The sequence below is a fragment of the Andrena cerasifolii genome, chromosome 5 (assembly GCF_050908995.1).
Source record: "Andrena cerasifolii isolate SP2316 chromosome 5, iyAndCera1_principal, whole genome shotgun sequence".
NCBI classification, from domain to species: Eukaryota; Metazoa; Arthropoda; class Insecta; order Hymenoptera; family Andrenidae; genus Andrena; species Andrena cerasifolii.
The window spans coordinates 17,560,566-17,587,443 of record NC_135122.1 but is presented as its reverse complement, the minus strand read 5'-3'; the positions used below and the strand labels follow the sequence as shown (position 1 = coordinate 17,587,443).

At 41.3% G+C, this 26,878-nt stretch overlaps 1 protein-coding gene across 1 annotated transcript in view; it reads left to right on the top strand.

Moving 5' to 3' along the window:
• LOC143368888 (uncharacterized) overlaps positions 1-26,878 on the top strand; it is a 212,165-nt gene that overhangs the window by 158,506 nt on the left and 26,781 nt on the right. The window contains exon 3 of the mRNA XM_076812094.1: positions 3,521-3,665. Coding sequence (XP_076668209.1) covers positions 3,521-3,665 — 145 coding nt within the window. The remainder of the gene's footprint in view (positions 1-3,520; positions 3,666-26,878) is intronic.

Genomic DNA, 26,878 nt, shown 5'->3' with positions numbered 1-26,878 from the left:
CCCCATGAACACGCAGTCCTCTTTATTTTCTTCGGGTTTTTATATCCTGTATGCCAAAGCCGCTGGTGCTGAAAAGGGTCTGAATCCGGTGTCCGGCTTTATTTGGTAGATTAATGCTTATTTAGGATTTATATTGTTCGAGATCTGATTTCAGTTACACACTATTTCGAGTACACTTTTTGAAAGCACTTGAAAGAAATTTCGTTTTGCCTTTTGTGTCTTAATTTTTAAAATTGGAAGAACACCCCTGCAAGTTTACTTCCATCAGATGTCGAGCACCATGTACACGTTGATAAAAATTCTCTGAAGAACAATCATCTTATTATAATAATACAAAGTAATAAAGAAAAGGATTATTGACAGCGTTGCACTTCATATGCAAGTATTGTATTAAAAGTACCAAAACTGCTTACCACCCTGGTCCAAACTTCCTCCACCACTGGGCAAAGCGTTGACACATAATTTCCCACCACCCCGAAACTGAAACAAAAGCGATCCACGAAAATCCTCGTGCCTCAAACAGCCATTGTGGCTATTCAACATATTTCAATTAAAACCACTGCATCCGCAAAAATTCGTTTCAGTGGCCCGTCGAGGCCAGTTTTACCACGCGCGCTTGAGTTTCGCCGCGATACTTGAATTTCATCACAAAGGCACTTTGAACACACACGGACAGGGCTGCGCGGATTTTAATTATTTCGGTTAACGCGCGGCGCATGGAGACGGGCGTTGTTCCCGCCATGGTGCAACGGGGATAATTAAATATGGATTATCCATATTTAAGCGCTTACCCGCGCTAATTGGGCCAGAAAGAAGACAGTTATTGCGCGACACGGGCGGTGCAATATTTCGCGATAACGAAGCCGCGGGAACAACGAACCGGAAGCTCGAATGAATTGGGTACGATCGATGGTCGCCTCTAACGATCCCTCTTTCTTCCTTTCTCCTTCCGTACCACTTTCTTCCTTCCCTGATTCCGCGCCAATCGCTTCCGGGTTTCCTCGTTAAGTCGCAGGACGCAACAAGTGTTGGGCGGATTACGTCTTGCGGCAAACAAACGAGATCAACGTGCTAGGATAATTCGTCGTCTCGTTAATTAATTAATAGGGGCAGCGAGTGCAGCGGCGTGTTCGTTTGGATCGCGTACCTGGGGCTTTCTTTCCCGTCAGCCGCAGCGGCGAGAGCCCGTTGTGGCCGATTACTTCGCAGACTAATTGTGGCTTTATCTCGCAGCGAGATCTGTAGCCGGCTTAGTGAGTAATGCGAATTTTATCGTGCAAGTTTTGTTACGTGTTTAGATTAGGTGTGTTTGGGGAATGGAGTTTGGGTAAGTGGGAGGAAATTGGTTTAAACAAAGATAAATGGAAGAAATTTTGAAGAAACTAGTCTAGCTGTTCAGTGACAACAAGGGTCAGATAACTTGGATGCTTTAGGAGGAACTGGGTGGTGGAGGGGATATAATAATTAAGAGATTTCTGATGATCTGTTGAGAAAGAGTAAATCCGTTGCGAATATGCAAGTGATAATTATGAAATTTCTTGAGGAAATTTGAAGGCTGTAGAAGTAAATGATTTGGAGCTATCGGAGGCTAAGACGTCAGATTTTTGTAAACATTTGTGACTTAATTCTTTTCACGTGTCCTCGATTACTGTTTTTTATATTAAAATAATAAATATTGGAATAAATTTCTAACAAAATAGGGTTATCAGCTGATTCGTGGAGATTTGTCGTATGATATAAATTGTTGCTGTAAACCAAGTGTTGGAATATTTCTATTCGATTCAAAGTGAAATAAAACATTCATTACCGAGATTCGAAAAATCTCCTTTTATAACGTAAATGGTCAGCGCTGACTCTGCAGCGAAGTCTAGATACTGTTCAACTTTTATGAGCTCGAAATAAAGAAAGCGAAATGGGCAAACTATTTGTCCAAAGACATTTAGCCGATAGTCTTAGGGCAGCAGAATTCTCTTGCAATCTTCTTGGTAGAAGTTGAGGATTTTCAGGGGGTACTTTAGCAATAGAATAAAAAGAGGAATCTTCTGAGTTTTCCAAGTAAGAGAGCATTGGACTTTCTTTCCGCGGTTAGAAGAATATTGTACAGCGTTGCGGTAAATCTTTCTAACTTTTCGGATCATTAAAGCGAGCGAACGTAGTCGTTCCTTTTGTCCAATGGCTACTTCAATCGATTCAGCTATTCGGGTCCCAGATGAATTCTTTCTTTCCGAACTTAATACCTAAATAGCCCATCGCTCAAATAGATAGATGTAAGAACTTTATAATATTGATTTCCTTTCACTTTATTTTTCATGCTCAATGTTTTCGTAATTTCTGCCAATTTCTTAGCGAACATCTTTCGTTTTTGTATCAATGATATTATTAAATTTGAGTGCTTGTTATCGTTTTGGCCATTAAAACAATTTAGCCAATAAAAAAGGTGTCGTTGTAGTTATCATAAAATATTAGAGTGTTTTGATTTTGTTAATTAGCACAATAAATTTAAATGGCACAGAACGAAAGTATTCTGAAGCTTCGGCTCTGTGTGGGATGCCTTTCTGTAAGGAACGCTTGAGAGAATGGAAAGGATTCTGCAATTTTGCAATTCGAAGTTTGGCTAAGCTTGAAAGTTCGTTTACATTTCGTGTTGGGCAATAACGAACTCCAACGCGTTGCTTTAACTTGCGTTGAAACTCGAGTTACTGCAGGAAATTGCATACTTATCCTCTTACTTTGTAAAGCTCAGTTTATGGAGCGCTTTAAGAAATTCTGTTGCAACGCGTTAAAGGAAGATTAGAGTTTATGAGGCGTTTTAAGAAATTTCGTTTGCATGGAATTTCCATAAAAGTTCCGCGCTTGTGCATTAAATGTGGATTAAGGTGTGTGCTATCTTCAATGCGTAACAAATAATATGTCCGCTAGTATTGCGCAGATATGTTCTGTTCCCTAAATTAATTCCCACGTGCTGTAACGTAGTTTTATACTCAATTGCTTTTATCAAAATTAATGTTACTTAGGGTTACATCGAATACCGATACTGATATGCGGTTCCGGTTTCTATTTTTTATCTTCACATTACTCTCTCTAATAATTTCACGCTTTGATTTCTTTCGATTCTGTCAATATTAAGCAAATTACTTTTTACATTTATTTCTAATTCACCAAAAATAATAAATAATTTAGAATTGGTATCGACCGATTCGTCTTGACGAGATCTGTCCATAGGCATGGAATGTATACATTTCTAAATCGCTGCACGCTGTCAGGTCAGCAATCACTTTACGGACCCCGTCCCTTTCCCAACATTCCCTCTGTTTCCGTGCAATCAAACGAAAGCTGCTTTCATTCAGCGACCTAGAGCGGAGTCGTTACTTTACTGTTTACACGGACCGCGCGGGTAGACGATCGTCAGCCGCGAGTTAGCTTATCACCGACTAGGCCGCTGGCGACACGTTCAGTAGCGTCCCAGCCATCCAACAACACAGCCACGCGACCAACCATCGCCATTTCTTTTGTGTTCCAGGCGGACCTGTCCTGCAGGAACACGAAGCAGACCGTGGGCGCGATTTATACCCGCACGAACTTTGTGACACTGAAATACGTCACCGACTCCTGGGGCACCAGCGCGAACGGCTTCCGCCTCGTTATCACCGCCGTCAAGGATCCTAGTGAGTACTCTTCTCCATACGATAATTCTCTTCGGTTCTTTTGTGCGGATGTACCTCGTCTCGCTACACCAAACGGATTATACATAGGTATCTGATCCGCGAGCAGGTTTCAACATTTCTCACGAAAATTTCATAGTTAGACTTGTTCTAAAGGAGTGAATATAATATTACGTAATATGTAGCATTTATTTTGGAAAAATGGATTAATTCGCTTAAGTAATCTATGAGTAGTTTTGGTCGAGCAATGACCTAAGTAGTTAACAGGTTAAAACCTGGAAATACATTAAGGGGAGAAGCCCGTATAAATGACTTGCTTTTGTATCAATTTTTAGGAATTTTTTGCAAAGATACCAATGAGCTAATCCTTTCGGAACTTTAAGGGTATTTTATTTAACATTGGAACAAGTAACGAAAATTTTTATTACAGTAAAATTATAATAAATACAAAAGAAATACAGCAACATCTGAAATAGTACCCACGAGATGAGGAGCCTCCACAGATTTACTTCAAATACCTCCTTACGTAACCGCAGACATATTCTACCGCGTAAATAAAACAGTAATTATATAATCACTTAGAAGTGGAATAAGCGAAACAGTAAATTAACGCTGTCTCGCATTAATAGTCCTCGAATTACCAGGCGGGGGGCTCGTTATTTTATGCCAGAGTATTCGATGCTCTTGTTAATTTTAAATTAACAGCGCAGCTTGGAAAGATAATACTCTGATCCTACCGTGCAAAATCCCCTTCCCGCGTTCGCGTGAAAACCGTAAGATCCCCGCAGTCCAGGCGAAATCCCGTTGAAATTCTGACGCCGGGGCTCGCGATAAATTAAACGCGACGTTTCGCTTCCGCTACGAAAAGTGGCAGCTCACGGGGAGGCGAGGGAACCGCGAGCAGTTTCGCTGTCTGGCCAACAGATTTGCCTGCTACGTACACACTTTTCCGCCGGCCTCTTCCTGTACCGGCGGTGTTCATTTCCGCCGACTATCAGCCATTAATAAAGTCCTTTATTTGCCCAGTGTTTCGACTCTCCGTCGACAGCGGCTTTATGGACGCTTCTGTCGAACGAGCTTCGTCCAATGTCGACGAGACCCTGGGGATCGTCGAACGGCGAGTAATGCGCGCCAGTTTTATTCGTTGCATTCAATTCTTGAAGTGTTTGTGCATTTTTTATATATTTAGAAGAAAAATGATCGACGCATTTAGGGGATGTAATACCTTCGAACACCTTCCCTTACTGTGAGGGTTGCAATGTGACAATTGTCAGCTTCAGCCTTGGAAGGTCTGTGAATAGATATGAGGTGGATCGTGAATTTGGATTTTGGAAGAGGAAAAATTATAGGTACATTTATTTTTAACAGCCTTTGAAACTTAGCATTTCTTTCGATCAGGAACGTAGATAATATGCCAAAGCACGCATAGGGTTTGTCATAGTAATTTGTAGCAGGCCAGATTTTCAGGAATTGTAATTTTGATTGATTCGATATTTATCGTATAATGCAACTTATTTCATCGTTCAATCAAAAATATGGAGCTGGATACTGATTTCGATCAGGAGTGTAGCTCGTGTGGAAACTTGAAAATTATATTCTAAGGAACATTTTAAGGGGATTCATACAGAAATTCAGAATGATGGACGGCAGGAAATATACTTCTCTATTAGTTTGAATGATGAAGGCTTTACTCTCATTCGTAATTTATTATCGAATTTTCGGAAACCGATAATTTAATGGAGTCTGCAAAATATTTTAGACCCGAACTAATACTTATGCCCTAACGAAGACGTGCTAATCAAGTTATAATGAGCGAATGTCTAGTTGAAAAAGCAGTTTTAGAAAATCGATAGTATCGATGCGATTTTCATTGCAGTTAAAAATTCATGAGGATTTGTGGAAAAATTTAATCGTATTAAATTTTGTCTAATTTTATGTGACAGATATAATTTAGTAAATCCGGACGAAACCATATAAATTCTTATAAATCTGGTAGAACTTTGTACAAAATTTGAAATGTTTATTAAGAAAGCTAAAAATATAATTAACATTCTATTAATTAATAAACTTCAGGAGTTGACCCAGGCAGAAATTATACCTACAATGTGATAATCATTTACCATTCTTCCGTGATGACAAAGCTTTCGCAAATTCACGTACAATAAAATTCCACATCAACTCTATTCTATTCAGCTCCAAAATCACGAATCGAAAGCAATGAATTCTGAACGATCGTTTCTGCGTCGCGCCACAATGGCACTATAGCCACTGTAATGGTACACATGAAACGATAAAGCTAGACTGTACATTCGTTAAATCATGCCGCGTACACAGCGAAAATTGCATCTGCATTCAGCGATAAGCTTCAGCTCGCGAAGATGAAACACGCCGAACGGCGAATACATCGGCGTTTTAATGAACGAAACAAACACTTTGACGAATGACGTTAGGGACGGTGATATGTAAACTGGCATTATGGCGGTCGATCTGGGAATAGCCAAACAGTGCACTGATAGCCGTGTTTGGTACAATAATGCCATGCTTTGTAGCGCGTGCAATTCGAGAAATTCCAAACTGTCCGGGATCACGAAAGCTTCTTGCCCAGACATGATTGGACGTGTTTCAATGCGAGCGAGGAATTGCTGTAGGCAATATTAGCGCGATCCTACGTGAGACGTTTTGCTGGCTGAATCGTGATGGAATCTTGCGTGGAGAAACAGTGTATCCTCGATCACAGAGATGATATTTCATGTGTGCTTTGGGGAATTGCTTGTGTAAAAATAGTCCGATTTGCGTGACGTTCGGTATGATTTTAATCGGGAGAACGCCAGGACTACATTGGTGCCACTTCCATATCGATACGATAAAGAATAAAGAATTTCTTAATAGGCTGAAATGAATATTTCACATTTTCACCCTGGACTGCGGGGCGCGGACCTCAATTTGCTGCGGTCAGCCGAGGATTCGTACCTGCTTCAGAAATAAAATAATTCTTTATTCATTATTCTTTATCGTATCGATATGGAAGTGACACCGATGGATTCCTTGTGTTTTTCCGATGAAAATCATACCAAATATCATGTAAATCGGACTATTTTCAACGAAGTTAACTGAAAATTATGCAAATCAATTTTTCATGTAATTCCCTTCATTATTGCCCAAATTACGTCGTTCTTGGCATCAGTTTTATCGGCGAAACATAAGGAATCGATTGGCGTCGTTTTCGCAAAGATCTGATGAGAAATGCGGAACTCGAAGATTTCTCACTTCTTAATAGGCACTCCAACCCCTTTGAGGGTCGAAATCCATAAAATTTGGTGAGTCCCCGCGGGGGGTTGACCTCGCCACGGGGTACCAGGCGTCATCTCTTTGACAGACGCTGCGGTAGAATCACCCTGTGCAATCGCACCAGTAGGATATCATATACATAGGTCATTGCGACCTGTGCGTGATCCATATACATATGTATACGTAACTATGTAATAATCATTACTTTATGTTGAATATTTTATTCTATATTTGTTATTATTTTTAGTGGAGGTACGATTTAGGAAACCGGTTGCCTAAATCGTATCTTTTACAGTATGTGACAAAAAGATTAATAACAAATTAATTTGTCCCGAACAAAAGGTAAAGCATATAATAGTAGGTGCCTAAAAGATCAAGCTACAATATCCAATAGTCATTTGCGTTCAAATTACACAGTAAAAAATATGAAATATAACGTAAAGTGTCTTAAGTGGTACGATATAGGCAACCCTACCCTATGGGATCGCGGGAGCTGTTGATGCAATGAATCCTGAAATGCATCTGTTCTAATCGAGAAATCAATCTCTGGCGCGATCGAATCCCGTTAAGCCACAAGTATCGATTATCTATTTTTCACGTGGAGCTTTTCATACGACGCCTATAAAGCACTGCATTAATGGGGTAATTTGTTCGACGCCAGGCACAAGCCGCAGTTTTCAGTCTTCTCAGACCAACCACGCCCGCCTTACTCGAAATTTCTACTGACACCAAATCCCATTTTATCAGAAAATTTCACTCGCGAGACTATTAACGACCTTCGCCACGAAATTACGCCCCGTAGCTAATTTTCTTCCACTTTGCATGGAAATAGCGGCGAGCTTCGGTGACTGTTCGCCCGCGAGTTTTGCTTGGCTTCGAACACACCTGTTATATAGCTTTCGAAACTGTAGCACGGCATTACACATGGACCTCTTACAGAGCCCTCGGCTCCATCCTTTTGGACTCGATCCATATCCACTTTTGGAACGTATGCCTTTGTTGCGTATTGCATCCGCTCAGCAGTCCTAGGCGGGTCGAAACGAAGCTGATTGAAATTAAAGATGAAAGGGCTCGATATTAGGTTGTGAAAAAATGGAGGGAGATGTGTGTGGAATGGGAGTCGAAGGTAGATTGTTGCTGTGGAAAGTAGAAAAGAGCGGCAGCTTGAGACTTCTCTGCATATTTAGGAGTGTTCGTACCACCCTCGTGCTCGCAGCGATAGGGCGCAGCGACACGTTCAATAAGTTAGCGCTATCGGCGCGGAAGACAAACGACAAATCTTAATCCCCGTTTTCTCGCGACTTCAGTCGCGAGGATGATTCATGCCCCATCGCGCGCGAGTCGCTGCAAGTGCCTCCATTTTCCCAGCGCCGCGTCCTGGTCCTCGCCCTCTGTCTTCCTCGATCGTCTTTCACCCCTTCGCGCCCCTCTTCCAGCCCTCTTCGCCCCGGCACGCCGGATTCAATTCTTGGACCCGCACTTTCAATCTTCCCCGTGTCTACCAGGACGTGGCGTATCGATTCCGATGCTCAGTCCAGGCATTCGTTTCCCTCCTTTCAATATCACGCGCCCTCGCACTATTTTTGCAGTCGACTAGAGTATCGGCTAGACGCGAAGACGAAGAAGAGCGAGCTCCTAGCTATCAATCTCGTTGCGTGCATCCAACGGATCCTGGATGGCTCTGTTCATCCGAGCGCAGCACCAGGGAAATGGGAATCGAAATTTGCTTGATGAAGCGGCTGCCTGAGTTTGAACGAACTCCTCGTGAGCGTTCCAGAGATAGACGCCTCTGTTAACGCCTGTCTAGTAACAATTTAAATGGAACGGATGGCAGAATGTATCTTGAATTGTTTTCTTAGGAAATGTTGGCTATAGGGGGAATTGTTTTTGGGATATTTTGGGACAGTGTTGGTAGGAGTATAAGTTTGGAAATGGAATGTGTCTTCATTTATTTGACTGTCGAAGATTCATCCTCGAGAGTGCTATGTATGTAGCAGCAGGATTAATTTGAAAGGTCCTCTATTCCGGAGACCTGTTAGTCTCTAATAGGTCGCTGAGGGTAATTAATCTTTCGATGGTGGGTAGCTTGACATTCGACTGCGAGAGAGGTGCAGTGTTCATTTTGATTCATGATGGGATTTTAATCATGTTTATTTCAGGAGAAGGTTTTCTATCAAATTTTGACATTGGCGTGACTTAAAATTCTTATTTTCTTTTAGTAACATAAAGGGGTTATATTTGTGTCAGATAATAATCATTAGTATTTAAATTATTTTAATGCATTATATTCCAAAATCTAATTAAAATAAAAATGGAACAGTAATAAATTAATTTCATAACTGAAATGTTAAAGCGTATTATTTAGTTTGGAAATGAAACGTAATACCTATATCTGCAGCAATTAATTTAGCATTAGCGCTATTTTGGTAAGTGATACGATAATCGATCGTTTTGAGATCGAGGAGCAGAGGACCAATTAGATGTCAAAATCAAATTGCTTGCTATCTTTGGCTATTTCCCTCATTCGCTCTCCCACTTTAGTTTTCCCAGGGGTGTATTATAGATTCGTTCAAATATTTACAATTAAATTTGAAGTGAATCAGACTGGTTGATCCCAAAATGCGAACCGATAATTGGAGCACCGATACCTCACGCGAGAGTACATATCACCACTGTATTAAAATTCGCGATAATGTAATGATGGTGTTGTCTAAAATATTATCGAACGAAAGTACGTGTTACGACGGCGATGCAATTTCGATTCAGTATTCGCATAAAAACTGTCAAGAAATATTTCTAGATAAAAACTCGATTCATGCAGTCGAATATACTCTCGTCAATTTTGATGGATAAACAGGTTTCGTGTAAATCAAACAAGAGCAATGAAAATCAGCAGTGTACGAGTGTACTTCATTACATTTCATATAAAATATGATGAATAATTGCTTGCAGGAATATCAGAGGAAATATCGTTATAAACCAAGAGGTGGTAGCACTCTCATAAATAAAATATTAAGAAGGGTTAATCACGTGAAAGAAAGTACCAAAGTATTTCATGGAAATTTTGCAACCAACTCGTGCAGCGCGTTAATTTTCTTCCAAGATGCTAACAGAAGATATTTCGTAAATCACTGGCGAAGTAATTTACATAAACCACAAGATAATGCTGAAGATGGGGATAACGTTAAGGGGGTGCTCGTAGGGGCTTTAAAAAATATGAACAGCTACTTGCAGTCTGCCCAACGTTCCCTATCCAACTGCGAAAACGCAGCGCTATGAATTTTAAAACTATGCATGAAGCTTAACCGCGAGAAACGTAAATGTCTTTAATAAATCTTCATAGAAAATACAGCGAGAATATTTTTAATAATTTATAATAAATCCCTTCGTGAATACCCAGTGGTTTAATCCGTAATATTCTTCAGCATTCATTAGGAACTTACCAGTAACAAAAAATCGCGTTTAACCCTTTCTACATAAGAACCTAAATACGCGAAACGAATTTGGGTAAAACCTGAATAAATACATTCAGAAGTATATTAATAAACCATTTCACCAATCTGCAGAGAATTTATTTCAAGGGGTAATTGATTCCAAATGAATTAAGCTTTTATCTTGCACAAAGAACAAGGGTGTACTTACTTTTGTCGAGTCTGTTGCAATTTGGAATTTTTCTCCGGTTTTAATTAGGTTTCTCCGAGTAGGAAGCTTTAGTATTCACGTAGATTTCTGTTATTCTATAGTAGCTTCAAGTACTCAGCGTTGCTCGGGCTTTATCAGAATAGATTGGCTTGGTGCATATGAAATTGCCGATCGAGGATAGCGTGAGAGTTTCTTTGTTAATGATGGGGATACAATAACAATTGTTAACACTGGCTTACTTATATAATAATGCCCTAAACCCCAGGTTTCATGGTAGCCTATATTTTCCGCAGGGTCCTAGAGAGTAACTACGCAAAATTTCGTCCAAATCGGTGGAAGGATTTATTAATTAATAGTGAACATACAGACAAACATTCTATGTTATATACATATGGAGGGATGAGAAGCCACTCAGTGTAAGCTCATCAGCATTAAAACAGACATTTACACTGTTTTTCCTCCAAACAATTTTGCCTAGTAATTCCGTGGTCAATATAAGTACCATTTATTGCTTACGTATAGGTAGTGACTTAATTAATAGTGGATCCACCACCTGAAAGTTTTAACAATAAAGAGGTTCTTGCATGCCTCATTTTCAGAGAAAGTTCGACTTACACTGATTGGCTTCTCTGTACTCTATACTGGGCATACAATCATTCACAAGTCCTTCATTCCGTCGCTACAACGAAACGCCTGGGACCTGCCAAAATACTCCATTTCCCGCGAAACTCCAAACGCGATAGAAATTATTTATCAAGAGCGGGGTCCCTGAAATGGAGTTGAAACAAAACATCTTAAGCGTAGAGTAGAAAAGCCAATTTCACGGCGATCTCTCGAGGGTGCATCCATCCTGCCATACTTCATCCGAAAGTACAAGCCAGCCCGTTAGATCGCGGAATTCTTTCGAGATCCATTAAAGGGTACGTGTATCCTGTATATCTCATTGCGGGATTAAATTACGGGCTGCTCTCCGCGGGGTATCTTTGAATGCTTCGTTGATTCCGCGCGGTCTTGTGGTATTCGCGGGAACGGAGGAGGGGAATAAAAGTGCGCGGAGTGGTTGCGAGGAACTAGGGGCTACGCGGAGGTTTCGCCTATAATTTCGATACGCCGTATCTTAAAGGGCGATTCTAAGGATTCGAAGGGAAGCCCTCCGCGTACCGAGGCTCGAGACTTAATTGACTCTGCCCTCGGGGGGATTATCTGCGAATTTCGGTATCCCCGGGCTTAATCCTTGCGTTAGAGCCAATTCGCTGGGCATTGTCTGGTACATATCAGAGGTACAGGTTGTTCAATCTTGGGCGGGTACCGTGGGGGATACAATGAATTAGCGATGTCGGTGGATAACGCCGAATGAGTTTGTCCTGGCCGCGCAAGAATGCACAGGGCCGATCTTGCTTCGCGTTTGCGCGCGGGTTCCGTTCTGGTTTCGCTCCCCGTAATTCCTGCAAGCGACGTGTAGGTACTTACTTGCAAAAATTGAAATTCTCGAGGTGGAAATTTGGATGAAGAGTTTTAGTTCTTCAGACTACGAGCTTGCCTGCCAAAGTTTGAATTAAACTTCGAATTAAAGTTGCGCGCTGATGTCAGTAAAGCTTGTGAATGCGGGAGGAATTCTTGGTTTCGCAGAATTGTATGAATTATTGAGTTTTAAATCTCTGTACCACATTTTCTCCTATTGCAAAGTTCTGGGTGCTAAGTGTAGGGCTGAGCAGAAGAACTTTAGAAAAAAAGAAACAAACGTGACTCTGTAAAAAAGAATTAACACGCAACCTCTTGTTTTAAAAAAAAATCAAATTGCGAGCGGGAACTGAAAAACCCTGTAACGTTGAAAAATGGTATTTATCATCAGTCTCCCGTAATTAATTGCGCATAGCTCATAGAATACTTGGTAGGCGGGAGGTATTCGGAAACTATGCCAGATTGTGAAACTATCGCAGTCCTACGAACTCTCAGAATTCATGTAATTACTGCAGTCGTTATGAAACCTGCAATTTAAATGAGCTTCAATCTGTTTCGTAAAGATTCGAAAACAGCTGAATGACTGCGGTAAAAATACGAGTTACAAGTCAGCTCAAAACATTTCCCAGTTCCAAATGAACCTCGACACCAAAGTCAAATTAATTGACAGCGTTCGATGCACCAGCTTACGTGCGCACGTTCCAACGTTTGTAGGCAATCCAGTTGATACAGCAATAGACAGATATAAAATTAATTACGCCCTTGTTCCGCAGCTACTCTGACGGCCCCCTTTTCTGCTAAACCGCCGGATTCCATTGTAATTATTTCCCAGTGGATCTGTACCCAAGTAGCTCAGGCGGGATGGATTAATATTGCATTAGCGTTATCGATTACAAAGGCAGGGAAACCAGAATTCGCGCGGGGAATTTATCTTGCTCGATTTTGGCCGGAGTAATTGAATTACTCATCTCGGAGTTTGTGTACGCCGCGCAGCACCGTTAAATAAATAATACACGTCGCGTTCTGCAACGCGAATCGAATGCATCGGTCAACGAAATTGGTTATGTGTATTTCATAATTAATATATTAATAATCTGTAACGGTATTCCGTGGACGATGCTTGAACGAGGCATAGATATTACGTCCCCATTTTTCTATGCAATATTTCTGCGTGTATTTTAAATTATTCATTAGTTACTTTTTGAAATATTTTATATCAATTCTACCGTTTTTATTATAAATTCTACCGCTCACGATCAAAGTGCACGAGGTGTCACTGATTTTGCTGAAACCTTGGACATAATTAACCAGTATCAAGTGTAATTTAGTGTCAATTGCAGAGGACACACTGCTCAAAATTTGGTGAAACATTCAGCTTCAAAGTTTCGTGTTTTTCCAGATATTTTGTAGAGTGAATTAACTATTCAAATAACTAGTCGCAGAAATAATTTCAAATTAATAAAAACCTACATGACTTACCACTGCAATTTCTTACCTTCTCACTTTTACACACGAGTACGTGGCGAGGTAATAAAAGTGGACTACCTTCGAACTCAATTTTCCCACAGGCTTTAAATATAATTATCATGCAATAACAATACACAAATTTTAAACCTGTTATATCAAAATTCTTTTCAACCATTACTTTCCCAGTCGCCATTAAAACTAACAATAAGTGCCAGACAAAGTTACAGATTGATTTTTACTCAGTAACGCTCCGTTCGATTACGCGTCTCATTATTTTACCATAGAAACGACAGGTCGTGCGCGCACGGGCAGCGGCAGTCGGAGGAAGAAACGCAAAGCCGTTCCTTAAGCGCGAGTGGTAGAAAAGTCGATATCCTCGTCGGCGGCGGTCGTAAAGGAAAGGATATTCGGTCGTTTCGGGTGAATCGAGATTGTAGTTTCGTTCAGGAAGCAGAGGCGATCCCGAGAGCAAACGAACCGCGGTTCATTCATGAAATGCATTGCGTGCTTATACAGCGGCGTTAGCTGAATCGGTGAGAATGAATCGGGGGATGGCGACGGGGGTACGCGAGAGGGAAAAGGGGAACGACCGTGGAAAATATGGTAGCGTGATCGAGCGTCGTCCCGATAAACTTTTGATCTATTCGCAGGGTCGCCAGGGCAGGCCAGGCCCATCCGTTTTAACATCAAAACACAGTTTAAAGGGCGCAATGAAAATTCCCGCCGACGACAAGCTGCGACAAAGCGATCGCGTTCTTGCAGTAAATTGAAGTTCCCGATCGAGCCCTTTTCCTTCTCGACTTTCGTCGACTGAATGAACGCGCCGGAGTCGTTTGATCGGGGCCCCGGGTCGTTCCTTCGGTTATTCCACTGTTTGCTGGGATCGATTAAAATCGATTTCGAGACCTTTCTACTCTATGCGGTAGCAAAATGAATGATCGTTTGCCACGGTGAGTGGAAATGGAGTTGAATGTTAATGCTAGATACTGTACGAGGATTTTCTAATTTGTGTTAGTATGGGTCTCTGTTAAAAAAAGTAAACGTTATAGTGTTAAAAAACTGTTTAAACTGTATTTGTACATCATTGAAGATAATGAATTAAAATTTTACATATTTTATCGAATACTGCTGTCTGTTGGTGGCTGTGACTGTCTTGGTGATACAATGGAAGTTCTTTATCTAAAAGTTCTTTAATTGTATAAAAAGAATTATCCGAAATGAAGGAACCACGAAAATTCTTAAAGTTAATTCTTTAATTCACTCATTATTTCAAGTAAAGTGGTTCAATAGTCGTAAAAACCGAGCGTTCTCAGTAAATGGTAGCATTTGATTTATGATTGAAAAATATTTCTTAAAGGAGCATTATATTACACTGTTATTCGTCCTTCGTTTTAAAATGCCGGATATTTAACAATAAAGTAATGTCTATAGGCCACGAGAAAGCAATCGAATTCTAACGTTGAACGAAAAAAATCTTTCGTTTCAAGTTGCACGCCCCACAGTGCAGTCTATCACGCACGAAGAAACCTCTTAATCGCGCTCCCTGCAAGAACAACAGGGCTCTGCCACAGTCTCGTCGATTCAGGGTTAGGCAGGAATCCACTCGAACGAGCCACGGTGATTCGATTATCACGTCGACGATCCGAAACGCGCTTTCACACGCAACGTTTGTCTTAAATCGCCCAGCGACTCGATGCACCCTCATTCGATAAGCATGCACAACCCTTCCGTCATGGTGGCAATCACCCCACGTGAACTGACTTCGCTAATAGCCTAGCTGGGCAAAGAAGTCAGTGTTTAAAACGTGCGTGGCACGATTCTGCAATGAAGGACGAGATAAAAATATGATGAGTTTACTATTTCTGCCACTTCCTGGGGAACTGAAGGTGCTGCACTGAAAATAAGATAGATTAATAAAAAAATTAGCTTTATTCGTCAAATAATCAAAAGTTAATGTAACTTTTGTTTGACCCGTTATTTGAATAACTTTTTATTTAGTTAATGCCCAATTCTGCTTGAGACATAGTTCCGTGCACACCCGTCGCCAAGGCGATGATGCCCAGGCCTCGACACGGAATTAGGATAGGGGATCATTTCCATGGGGAGGCCACCCATACGTATCCATCAAGCCAGCACTCTGGCGCAACCTTTGTGCCCGGATTCGGGCTTGCACCCTCTGGCTGGCTTCCGCCGCGACCTCTGTGCGTCTGAATTCCAGCCCCGTTACGAGCAACTAATGTGTTTATGCATTTCCATGACGCTTCCGTGGCGCGTGTTTCGTTGTCCAGCGCGGGACACGCGCCCGTGCACGCCGCGATCCGTGTTTAACGTCGGGGTCCTGACGCATGGGGTGGTGATGAATGGGGCTACGGCGAATCAACGAAACAAGGAAGGAAATGAGCACTTTGTCTCGTGTTCGACAGCTTCGAGGAAGAAATGCTGAGCTGGGATATTATTGCGTTGGCACCGTCGAGTTTGTCGCATGGCTGCTTGGGAGTTGCTCATTGTGCCTTGCAGGGATATAGTGAGGTGTTAAAAAAAGCAGTAAGGGTGGAAGTTAGTAGGGGTCGCGTGGATCTTCGTGACAAGTGGGGAACCTAGGCATGTATTCAGCATATTTTCTTGATATTAGTATTTCAATACCCTGGGGTTTGAAGGATTGCGATTAAATAAGCGCAGCTGTGTAATGTGTTTAGAGTAGCTCGAGGGTAGTAAAAAGGGTTGAGGAATTGATTTCTAAATTTTTAAAGCGCGGGAAGCATTGACAGCAAGCAAAACTTTCTCGGTATCTCTACTCGCCGGGGGCATTTTTCGAAACCTCACGCCACTCGAAGTGTTAAAATTGTTTTGGTCAGTCGGTTGCTTCGAGCAGATATTCCCCCCGCGAAATTTCGTCAGGGGATGATGGAAGGCGGTCGATAAACGGAGGGCAGGGGATTTGGTGAAAAGAGCGGCGACGAAAGAGCGCGCAACAACGAGCACATAGTTGGCATTCCTTAGTAAATGCGAATTGTTGAATTCGAACGAGAGCGAGCCGTGTTTGTTGGTGTTCTCGAATAATTCGAAGAATGCGCAGAATCCGCGGTGCGTGACATTCCTTTCTAACGCGACAAAGATCGAGGCTTTTGCTAAAGAGTAAATGGTTTATGGAAGCCTGGCGTTGTGGATTTATGAGCCGTGAGTAAGATGTCTTTTGTGGTTCGTATGGTAATTTGTGACAGCTTTCGCATAGGTTTATGGTGTTTTTAAACGGAATATTGAAATTAGGGTGCTCGAAAGTGGATTTAAAATTTAATTTAATGGGTTGATCTTTCTGTACAGATAAGCTATTTAAATAATAAATATTTCGGTAGCAATGATACAGGCTTTGAATTAAGATAGATGCCTCCATCAGCTAACATATCACAATTATTAGAAGTGACTGTATTCAACAGATTGGTTAAAACTTGAAATTCAGAATATACTTTAGTTATTAGTTTATTCATGATTCGAAACAGCATCAAACTTATTGCGAACCCAATTGCGGAGTTAATAATGGATACAACAGCGGGCACATTTCAACAGAGTAATATCATACCTACTGCTTAAGTCGTCGCATTTAATGCCAGAAGTCTATCAAACTACAAAGTGGCTTATTCAGATTAGCCGGACAAATAGATTGAATGCATTAATTCTCAACGAAACTAAATCATCGATATTAAACGCAAATACATTAATAAAGGGGACAGAAAGGTAGATACACCCGTCGTACTTAAAAATAATTTTACATTGACTTTTAAAAAATAATTTATCCATCCGTGTCCTCATACCTCACAGATTCCCAAGCTCGATCATCTCGAAAACAAACCCATATTGAAAGAAAGCTATTCTGCAATTTTTACTTAATTTTTACCGAAACCTCCAACCACTGCATTTCTAAAATTTCGTACTCAAATCCACGCACCTCCAATCAATTTTCAAAGACACGTAGGTACCTTTCCCAAGAACGATGCCTCGCGCGCAAATTTATTCCCCAATCCCGACCCCTTGCCAGATGTAAAGCCACCCACTAGTAGCGCAAGCTGTAGGCAAACCACCCTCATCGAAAAAAGTGGACCAGGTAATCACTTCTCGCATCCCTCGCAAATTACGAATAGCCCGCCGAAAACGTCGGTCATACGCCGCACGCCGCCCAAAAGGAGCCGAATCGTCGCGATTAACGTCATTACTATCTTCAATGTCGTCATCCACGTGGTTATCGTAATCGCGCGCCCCTAGCCGTTTATTATATCCAGGGTGGCGTGCGAGCGAGCGCACGCGATCCCGCGAGCCTCGTTCGTGGTGGATCGTCGCGCGGATAAGGATAAATGTGGGGCAAAACGGTAGCTGCACGTAAATGCAGGAGAGTCGGTCCTCTCTCATCGGCGCGATGAAGAAATGTTTCCGTCCGCCACCCCCTTTACAGGCTCGCGATGCCAGGCGTGTTTAATTCTACTTGAATATCCGGCGGACCGACGGGGAGTGGAGGCTGCCCCCGGCCTCAATGGTCGACGAGTCTTCTCGCTGAAAACGCGGATGCGTTCTTTCATTACCAGACGTTGTTCTTTTGTCGGGGATAATCCCAGCCAGACGAGGGATTCTGGCGAGACCCGTTGTCTGGGGAAAGCTGCCAGTACGAGCCAGTCGGATGAAAAATTGGGGCACGTCGCGCGGAGGCCGCTTACGGGGTTACAGATTGCGCGTGCCCGCCGAGGGGATGACTGTCGCGTGTCTGCTGTTTCGTGGCGGGATTTGGGGATGGAATTCGGAATTGATTGTGACGTGGGATCGATTTGCTTTCCATTTGCTTTCGATTTGTCGTTAGTGTGGATGTACTTGCTTGGTAGGCTCTTGAAGCTCCTTAATACTCTATCGGGGCTTGAGGTGTCCTTAAGGCAGGAGCTAGAGATCTGACGGTACCTGCTGAGTTAAGAAACTGTAAATCTTGCTGTGGAACGAGGGGTTGACAGAGTGATCCACTTAAAATTCAACTGTGATTCTTTGCGCTGGAGTAAAGGGCATGAAATACGATAATGAAATCTTTATTCTTTAGAGTGTTCGTTGCAGAAGAGATATCTCTGCTTAGCCTATGTGGATCGCGAAGTGTCTTCTGGGAGGTTGCCATGGTTTTTTAATTTTTTTTCTTAATAATATTAGAGTTAGAAATTATACAAGAAATAAGAAAATCGTTGGTTTTGTTATTTCAAAGAAGAATTGAGGCCCCCAACATAATTGCAAATTTGTAACTCCGGGGCGCGAGTCCCTACGAACGTGTTCATATATCTCCATTTCTACCGAACACTTTGTAACGAAAAAATTAATTTTTATTGTTTGAATGTGAATTAAAATACCCTGAAAGTTTTGGAAAGATCCGCTTAACAGTTTCTTAGAAAAAAAATCCCAAAAATCACCTTACTCCTAGCGTCCTAAATAGGGCACCCCGTTTAACCTTATTAAATTTACCTTACCTTATATGGGGGAAGGGTATCGCAGGTAATTTGAATATTATAGAAGGGGATCGCGACTCAAAAAAGGTTGGGAAACTGGACTAAAATATGAACGTATCTAGGGGCGTTTTAACCATGAAGCCTACTTCCTACCCTTACGTTCTTCAAGCTTCTATACAATTCTGTCGCGAGCAGAAGTCTCGCGATCATTCATCCCCCGCCATCAATCCATCAGAATCCCCGCGAGCTAACATCGCCTGGGCTGGTCGACGAATTACAACGGAAGGAGCATGTTGCGCGTAAGCAAAACCAACAGAAGTGGAGCAGCGCGGGTCAGTTATTGAAATATCTATTTTCACCCGCCGATCGGAAGCAGGTAGCTTTGAATCGGCTCGTTAAAACGCCGCGGAAAATTGATATTTCAGTGTGTTTCGGAATGACAGTGTTTTGCAACGACGTCGATGACGCTTTGAATGCGTCGGGACGCCCTGGCGGAGCATTCGCTCGAGTCCACTTTTCCCCCGTATTTCTGCGGCGAGGTATGCAGCGCGGATCGGGAGCATCGATCGTTAGAGAATTTGTGCGTTACAATATCAGCGAAATCACGTCCATTTATGGTGTACTATATTTCGTCGTTACGAGTCCCATTGATCCAACGGAGGGGGGGCATTCATTTTAATGCCGGCGTCATTCGCGACTGGCGCGCACACAAACGGCCTGAAACTAACGGGTTACGCAAAACTGCAGCGCTATAAAACGTCAACGTCTGGCGCAACGATTTTCGCGATATTTCCCCGCGCGCACGCCGAACACGCCCGGATATTCGAGAAGCATTATGGAGTATTATACGCGGAGGATTTCAGCGAGCAGCCGAAAATTCGGGATGAGAATTTAATGATACCGTTGCATCGTACTCGTTCGGCAAGCTGCTTTAGCGGATTTGGTGGAAATGGATAAGGTGGACCGTCGGAGTTGCGTCTTTTTAGTAAAATTGTGAGGGAGCTATTTCAAAATTCCTTAGGTTGAAAATGAGATCATTCTGTATTACGGTGTCGAGTACGAAGTTCAGTACGAAGAATCGCAACGAACAGGTGAAAATTCTGGCGAGAAGTTCATAATACTGCTGCACCGTATTCGTTTAGCGAGATTGCCGCGGTAGGCTTGAGGGGAATTGAAAAATTGTAGGAGATTTGTTTAGAAGTTTGCGATGTGTATGAGGGTTCGTGGAAAGTATTATGTATCAGAGAGATTTTCAGCGATCTGGTGAAAATTCTGAACGAGGGTTTAATGATACTACTGTGTCGTATTCAATCCGTAACAACGGATAATGAGGGACTTGAGATTTCCACTTTAATTACTGAAGAATTTCATCTCTTTGGAATTAAATGAAGCAGAATTTGTTTAAAGTTTCTAAGTCTTGCGAACTAGTTTATTCCCTGCTGTCTTTTATTTCAAGAACAGAATATAGAAATAGAAAGGAGTACAGTAATAGTAGATTTTCGGTCAGACGAAGTAGAAAGAAAAATTATGTGCCATTTTTTATAGAAACGATGCTATTTCTTTAACAAAAATAAAAGGTCAACGCTTAATACTTCCAAAACGTATATTTTCATTTCTTTTCCACATTGCGCAGGTGGTATTTGAAAAATAAAAACAGCTGTATCACATTTGTTTTAACTTGACATTCAGCTGTCGGGAAAGCGCGCGCAAACCAGAAATAACGTCTCCTGGGACGCATAATTTTGAGCAGTCACGTTGAAATGTTCTCCCCTTCTATAGGCGATATTTTATAATCTGCATCGTCGTGCATTTGGCCACCCATATGTCGAAAGCAGTCGACACAGCGCCATTGATGGAAAAATAAAAAGTAGCAACCAGCCACCGATGAGAAACAAATTCAAGTATAACAAAACGAGAACAGACATGATAAGGTGAATGTCCCAATTTCTGCTCATTTAAGAAATAACTCGTCATAAAGAAGCTGTAAAAAATTTGTTTGTGATCAAAATTTGCAGAGTAATTGATTAATTCTGTAATAATAATAACTCAACCAATTCAAAAACTATTTAAGAAAGGTACTTCAAGATTGTTAACTATTAGTAAATTCTAATTAAATATATAATGCTCTAAATGTCCTTATTTCTGCTCATGAAAAATAGCGATATATACATTGCCCCAAGCTTTTAAATAATTTAGAATTACTTTGTTGCAACTATAGTACAAACGTAACGCATTTAATAATAAGAAAAACACGAAATGATCAGAAATGGGGACATGAGCAGAAATTGGGACATTCACCTTGCTATCATTATCATGTTGTCGTGATATTTTTATTCGGTGGTGGATCATTTTTGAAAATGTATTCCAAGTGAATAATGTGTCGTCAGTGAATTTTTTCACTAATAATATAGCACTAGAGATGTGTCTCACTAATAATATGTCGCTAGTGAATTATTCCACTAATGATATATCACTTGTAAACAAGTATTTTTTTAATGATGGTCACTAGCAAAACTTTCATGATCTTGCAATAATGAGGCCAGAGTTAACTATTAAAAAGAAAAAGACAGAATGGCATTACATAAAAAAGAAGAGATTGAGAACGGGGGTATGTTTCAATTAACTAACGAACCGACATTTCACCCTAGGGACAAGGGTCCCGATTCTCGGCTGCACTCTGTCGTGGGCTCAAAATTACGCGATGCATCATTATGCAGACGGTTAATGCGTTCTACGTCGTCGATTCATAATTCAGGAAACGTGGTTGGACACGAATAGCTACGTGCGCGGGTCATCGTTCCATTTAGAAAGGGTATGGATGTGCGATTAATTAATTCAATTAGCTTAAGCGTGCCATGGGTACCAAGATGAATTAATATCCGAGAGCACTTTTACTTTAGCTCTTGTAAATGATGGCATTATCATAATTGTATTATACATATATGCGCAAAGTTCATTTAATTAAACGTTCCACTCCTCCTCGACCTTCTGCCTTTAAATGAGAATATCATTTACCCGTACAAATTAACCGTTTCATTAATTCGTTATATAGTTAACACTGCCATCTTTGCCTTATAGTATCCAAATTGGGGTAAGTTCGTTTCAAATTACTAGTTCCAGTTTCATGTCGCAGACATTAGCAGTCTACATTTGTGTCGCTTATTAAGGGGGAACACCACTATGACGGCCGGAAAAGTAAGCCATTTTTAAGAATTTTTTTCAGGAACAATTTACAGTTTTCATCGAAAGTTTTTATTACCTACCTTTAGTACGCTGTCTTAAGAGACTATACAAAAAAATAAATAGAAAAACATCCATAAAATTTAATATATTAATTAATCTTCTAGACCTCCTACGCGAGCTGGTCGAATGTGTAACTATGGAACAGCAAGTCCGAAATCAAATTTCATTTTTTTTTATAAACTATATTAGTTTATTTTCCATTGTACGTACGGATTCTTTGATTGAAAACAATCATTGTTTTGAAATACGCTCGAAAAACTGTCAACCTTATTCGCGGATTTTCGAAACTTTTCTTCTAAAGCGCATATGTTGAAAATGGTTGTTTACCCCGTTGTCGACATATAAGTGAATTTTTATATTTTCAAATACATCTTCATTGAGGTATATAATTAATCCTTTCTCTTTCATAACACTATACAATACCTACTACTAAGTAGTTAAAAAGATGTTTAAATTGCAGTCAGATATTCCTAAGCGCTCGACTCTTCAGTAGTCGATATCTGCAGTAATTAATCATAATTAATATCCACCAGACGAATCGTCCGCGTTCCAGGCAGTCTTCCCAGCTTAATAGCGTATTTTGATGTTACTCGGCCAAGGGATTTAACCGCAACGCCGGTAGATAACGCCCAATGGGATTGTAATTGATTCCAACAATCGGATTTGCAGACGACAAATCAATACACACGGAATGACTGTAGCAAGTCACATTTCCGTCTTCAGTACTGACCATCCGCAGTAGATTTCTACTACCACTTTCGATTATACCTCAAATTTTTAGTACCACCTAACATACGCAATTTTCTTGAGAATAGTTTGAGCATAGTCAAACATTTAAATTCATCCCGTTGCAATTTTCGAGCTATTCGACTAAACAATTTTCCAACCCTCAACTTTGAAGGCTATTTTCACCCCCCAAAAACAAATTTCCGCCGTTAAAAAGAAATATCTGTCTAATATTTTTAAGTACTCTATCTGTAGCTATGCCGAGTTTCATCAAAATCGACGTGTACCTAACAGTCGAGCGATGTTACTCCCAAGTGTATCGCAAATAACTTAAACAATTATTAGGGGGTCGTTGCGGCCAGTAATCCCAGGAAAGAAAGCCTGTCTCCCATCAGTCGCTCGTAGGAAGATCAAGAGATTCTGCCGGAGAACGAGAGATGAATAAAACATAGGATATTACTTGCCGATCGATTTCCTTGCAGATTATACGGTTTCCATCCATTTTCCTGGCTGTAATGGCATCGAAACAGCGCGAAGTAATTCGAACGCTCCCGTTGTAAGGGCGCCATTTGCAGCGGTGGCTCGTTAGCAGCCATTAGTATCGCCGCCGATGCTAATCGATGAAAACAACGGCAACGACAGGGAATATTCCTACTCGCCGCTGCAGCGAGCGGCGTTTAACTTTCCCGATTGCCTAATAATTTAACGGCGGACAACGGTCGTAGCGTGGATCCCGTGCAATTTGCTCGATACACTGATGGAATTAACAGCAGTCGTTAAGCAAACCTCTGCATACCAACGTGTTGCCAACGCAGAGCAACGCGTGAACTTAGGTTCGACCGTGGGGCGGTTTCTCCTAGGAGCCCGCGAACCGATATTGGCAGTGTTAACAAACGAATTTCGCCATCGATTAACGCCTTCCATCGCGAACAAGCAAGTGTAAATGAGCTTTCGTGGTCTGATCGCTGTATCGGTTTGCCTGTTTTTGTGTTTATTGATTCTTTTAGAGGTTTTGTGAGGAATTCTGTAGAATGTAAAGTGATGGGGGTTGGTTTTTTCGATGCTTGTGCATTGATAACGCAAACGATGATGTCAGATCTGTCAGTTTGCAGAATTCACTAGAGAGTGAATAAGTCTATAAGTGACAATTTTAGGACGTTGGTTAAAGATTTTATATAAATTAACAGGCACGTGTTAATTTCGTTTCATAAATGTTTCATTTGCAATGTAAAGGTTCGCGGTGCCTATGCTACAATAGTTACTTCTGTGAATTAGCGTCTTAATTCTATGATAGAGAACACAGATGTTATGCTAGCACGAAGTCACATGGTGTTATAGAGGGTTAAAAGAAGTTATAGGTGCTTGTAGGTGAATAAACACCCGTCTTAACATTCTATAAAAATCATTTCGAGGTGGACATTTAAAAAAATATCAATGTGAACACTATTAGTTATGAAAAAGTACATAGACCAAAAAGTCTGTATACTATTTTGCGAGCCCTTGAAGTATGAAAGACTATAGGGCCTAAAAAACAGCATAAAATACCGAAAAATAATTTTATAGTTACATATAGTAATTCCCTAAGCAAGCTTCACTATTTATCATAAAATTCAGAATTTTCTAATTGAGAATAACATCTGATAGCAAACCACGATATCGTTATAAACAACTAAGCGCAATAAATACATGGCATTTTATGAACACACAATCTTCTTCGTAATCTCTGATTACGTTCACAATGATCTATGAATATATCTGATACGAAATCAGAGCAAGGATCTGCCTAATTTATTTACTCAATTTACGAGGCCCGAAACTCAGACCCTGCTGGACTTTAAAGTGGAGTAGTTCCAGAGTCCATAATACCCTGTAGAAAGTCAACGAGCCCCTTGCGAGTCTTCGCTGGTGCAATCGCAATCGCGGTGAAATATAGCCCTGCTGAAAACTCTATTCACGTTCGAAGTTCGGGAGTCCTGGTCGATAGAAAGTGTATGGGAGGTTTTTCGATAATTGCCAGTAAAATCATCCGGTTCTTGTTTAATGAATAACAGCATGGATGCCATAACAAAAAAAGGATAAGTTCTGGTTTTTCATTCATCCGATCAAAATGAAAATTTAAACTACGTCTGGATTTCATTGCCTTAAAAATGCATAGTTAGCATTGGTCGAAAAGAGAACCCTGTCAGAGAGTTTGGATCACTTTTTGATTTTGCTTATGTAAACAATTTGCTGGCAAATTATTGATTCAGCTTCCGTTTAGCGAAAAGAACAGCGCGAGCACGCCGAAATTCTGCAAAAATTTGTATACCGCAGCAAATTGCAATCGGACATTAAGAATGCATAAAAAAAACCAATCTCTGGCAGCTGAAACACAATAATGTTCCCCTCGTGTAACGAAAAAATTTATTCAGCTTCATGAACTACCAGTTCAATGTCGTTATACAAACTCACGGAGAAAATCCATTCCCGAAAGTAATTCCTATCTGCGTGTACACTTCAATCTCGCCCAGCAAAACAGTTTTTCAATTCGTTAGCGATTTTGCAATTTTATTTCGCTGGGGGAAAGAACGTCCTGGCGGCCAAAGATGCGTGATTAACTGTCGAGCGACCTAACGTGTAAACGTTCGCGAATCCCCGTTCCCGAAGCACCGCGAATGAGTTGCAGAAAACCATTAGCGAACAGAGCGTTGTAAAAACTTGGACGCAGTCAGCTGCATCGATTAATCGGAACGGGTAACGAATAATTGACGCGTCAAGTTAAACAGAGGGAAGTTTAGGAACGCTGAAAGTACGATTGCGAACACGCGAACGTTCGTTCCGACCATCCCTGTGTACAGGACATTCTATCTGCCGTTGAATCTTTACGAGCCACGCCCCCAAACTGTTTTTCAAATGCAGCAGTGTGTGGGTTCTTTTTTGCGCACGTGTGTAATTCTGCGAGGAGAGAAATGAATTCGGTATGTGATCACGAAACTGTGGAGGGGTCCTTGATTCTGTTTTGCCGGTATAATTCGTACTGTAGCGATTTTTAAAGGGTATCTTGCGTGGTATGGGTGATCTAGTCCAGGGGCGCACTCAGGATTTAATCCTGAGGGGGGGGGGGCAAGTTGAAAGGATACAAATATTTCTAATGCAAATTTAATAGAATTCAGTAGGTGATTATAAAAATTCATTTAAAGAAAGAAATCCAGTTTTCTTTTCTTTTTACAAAGAAAAAGAGACCCCTTGGCTCCCCTCTGGGTGCGCCAGTGATTTAGTCATTAGGTACTTTAGTACTTTCAGTGATGGCAATAAAACAACACGCGCTATTACGAAATATAGAATACCAGTGACTAGCACTGGTAGCGTAGCGTAGAAATCCAAGTATTCAAGTACTTCGCGGACAATAAAATCAATCAAGTACGTGCTCCAAGGAATCGAGCCCCTTGCAGATAGTCGAAGATAAATCCGTGTCACTGATATTTTACTGCGGAAGTTCCGAAAGACCACGCCAGCCATTCGAAGTTCATCTTAGGCCAGCATCTAAAACTCGTTCTAACAATGCCCATAACTCGGACGGGGAAAGGTACTAATAGAATACGAGGCATCGGGAATTATTCCATCGTAAGTCCTGGCGACAGGTAGATTCATTTCATCGAACGGTATATCGCGAACGATTTACAGCCGAGCTGGTCCCTTTTTAATCACGACGAAACGCACCGTTTCGCTCGCTCCTCTCCTTTCCCGTTCCGCGAGCGCCTCCAGTCTGGCCGAGCTGGTGGAAGAGGGCAGATAAAGGGGAAAAGAATTTCAACTATTAAATTATAGAAAATTACGTTTTCCAAGCCGTCGCGACGCTGGCTCGCGCTTTTTCTTCGGTCCCATCCAGCCATTTCTCTCACGCCAATCCTTTAACCCTCCGTTTCTCGTTTTATTACCTTCGAT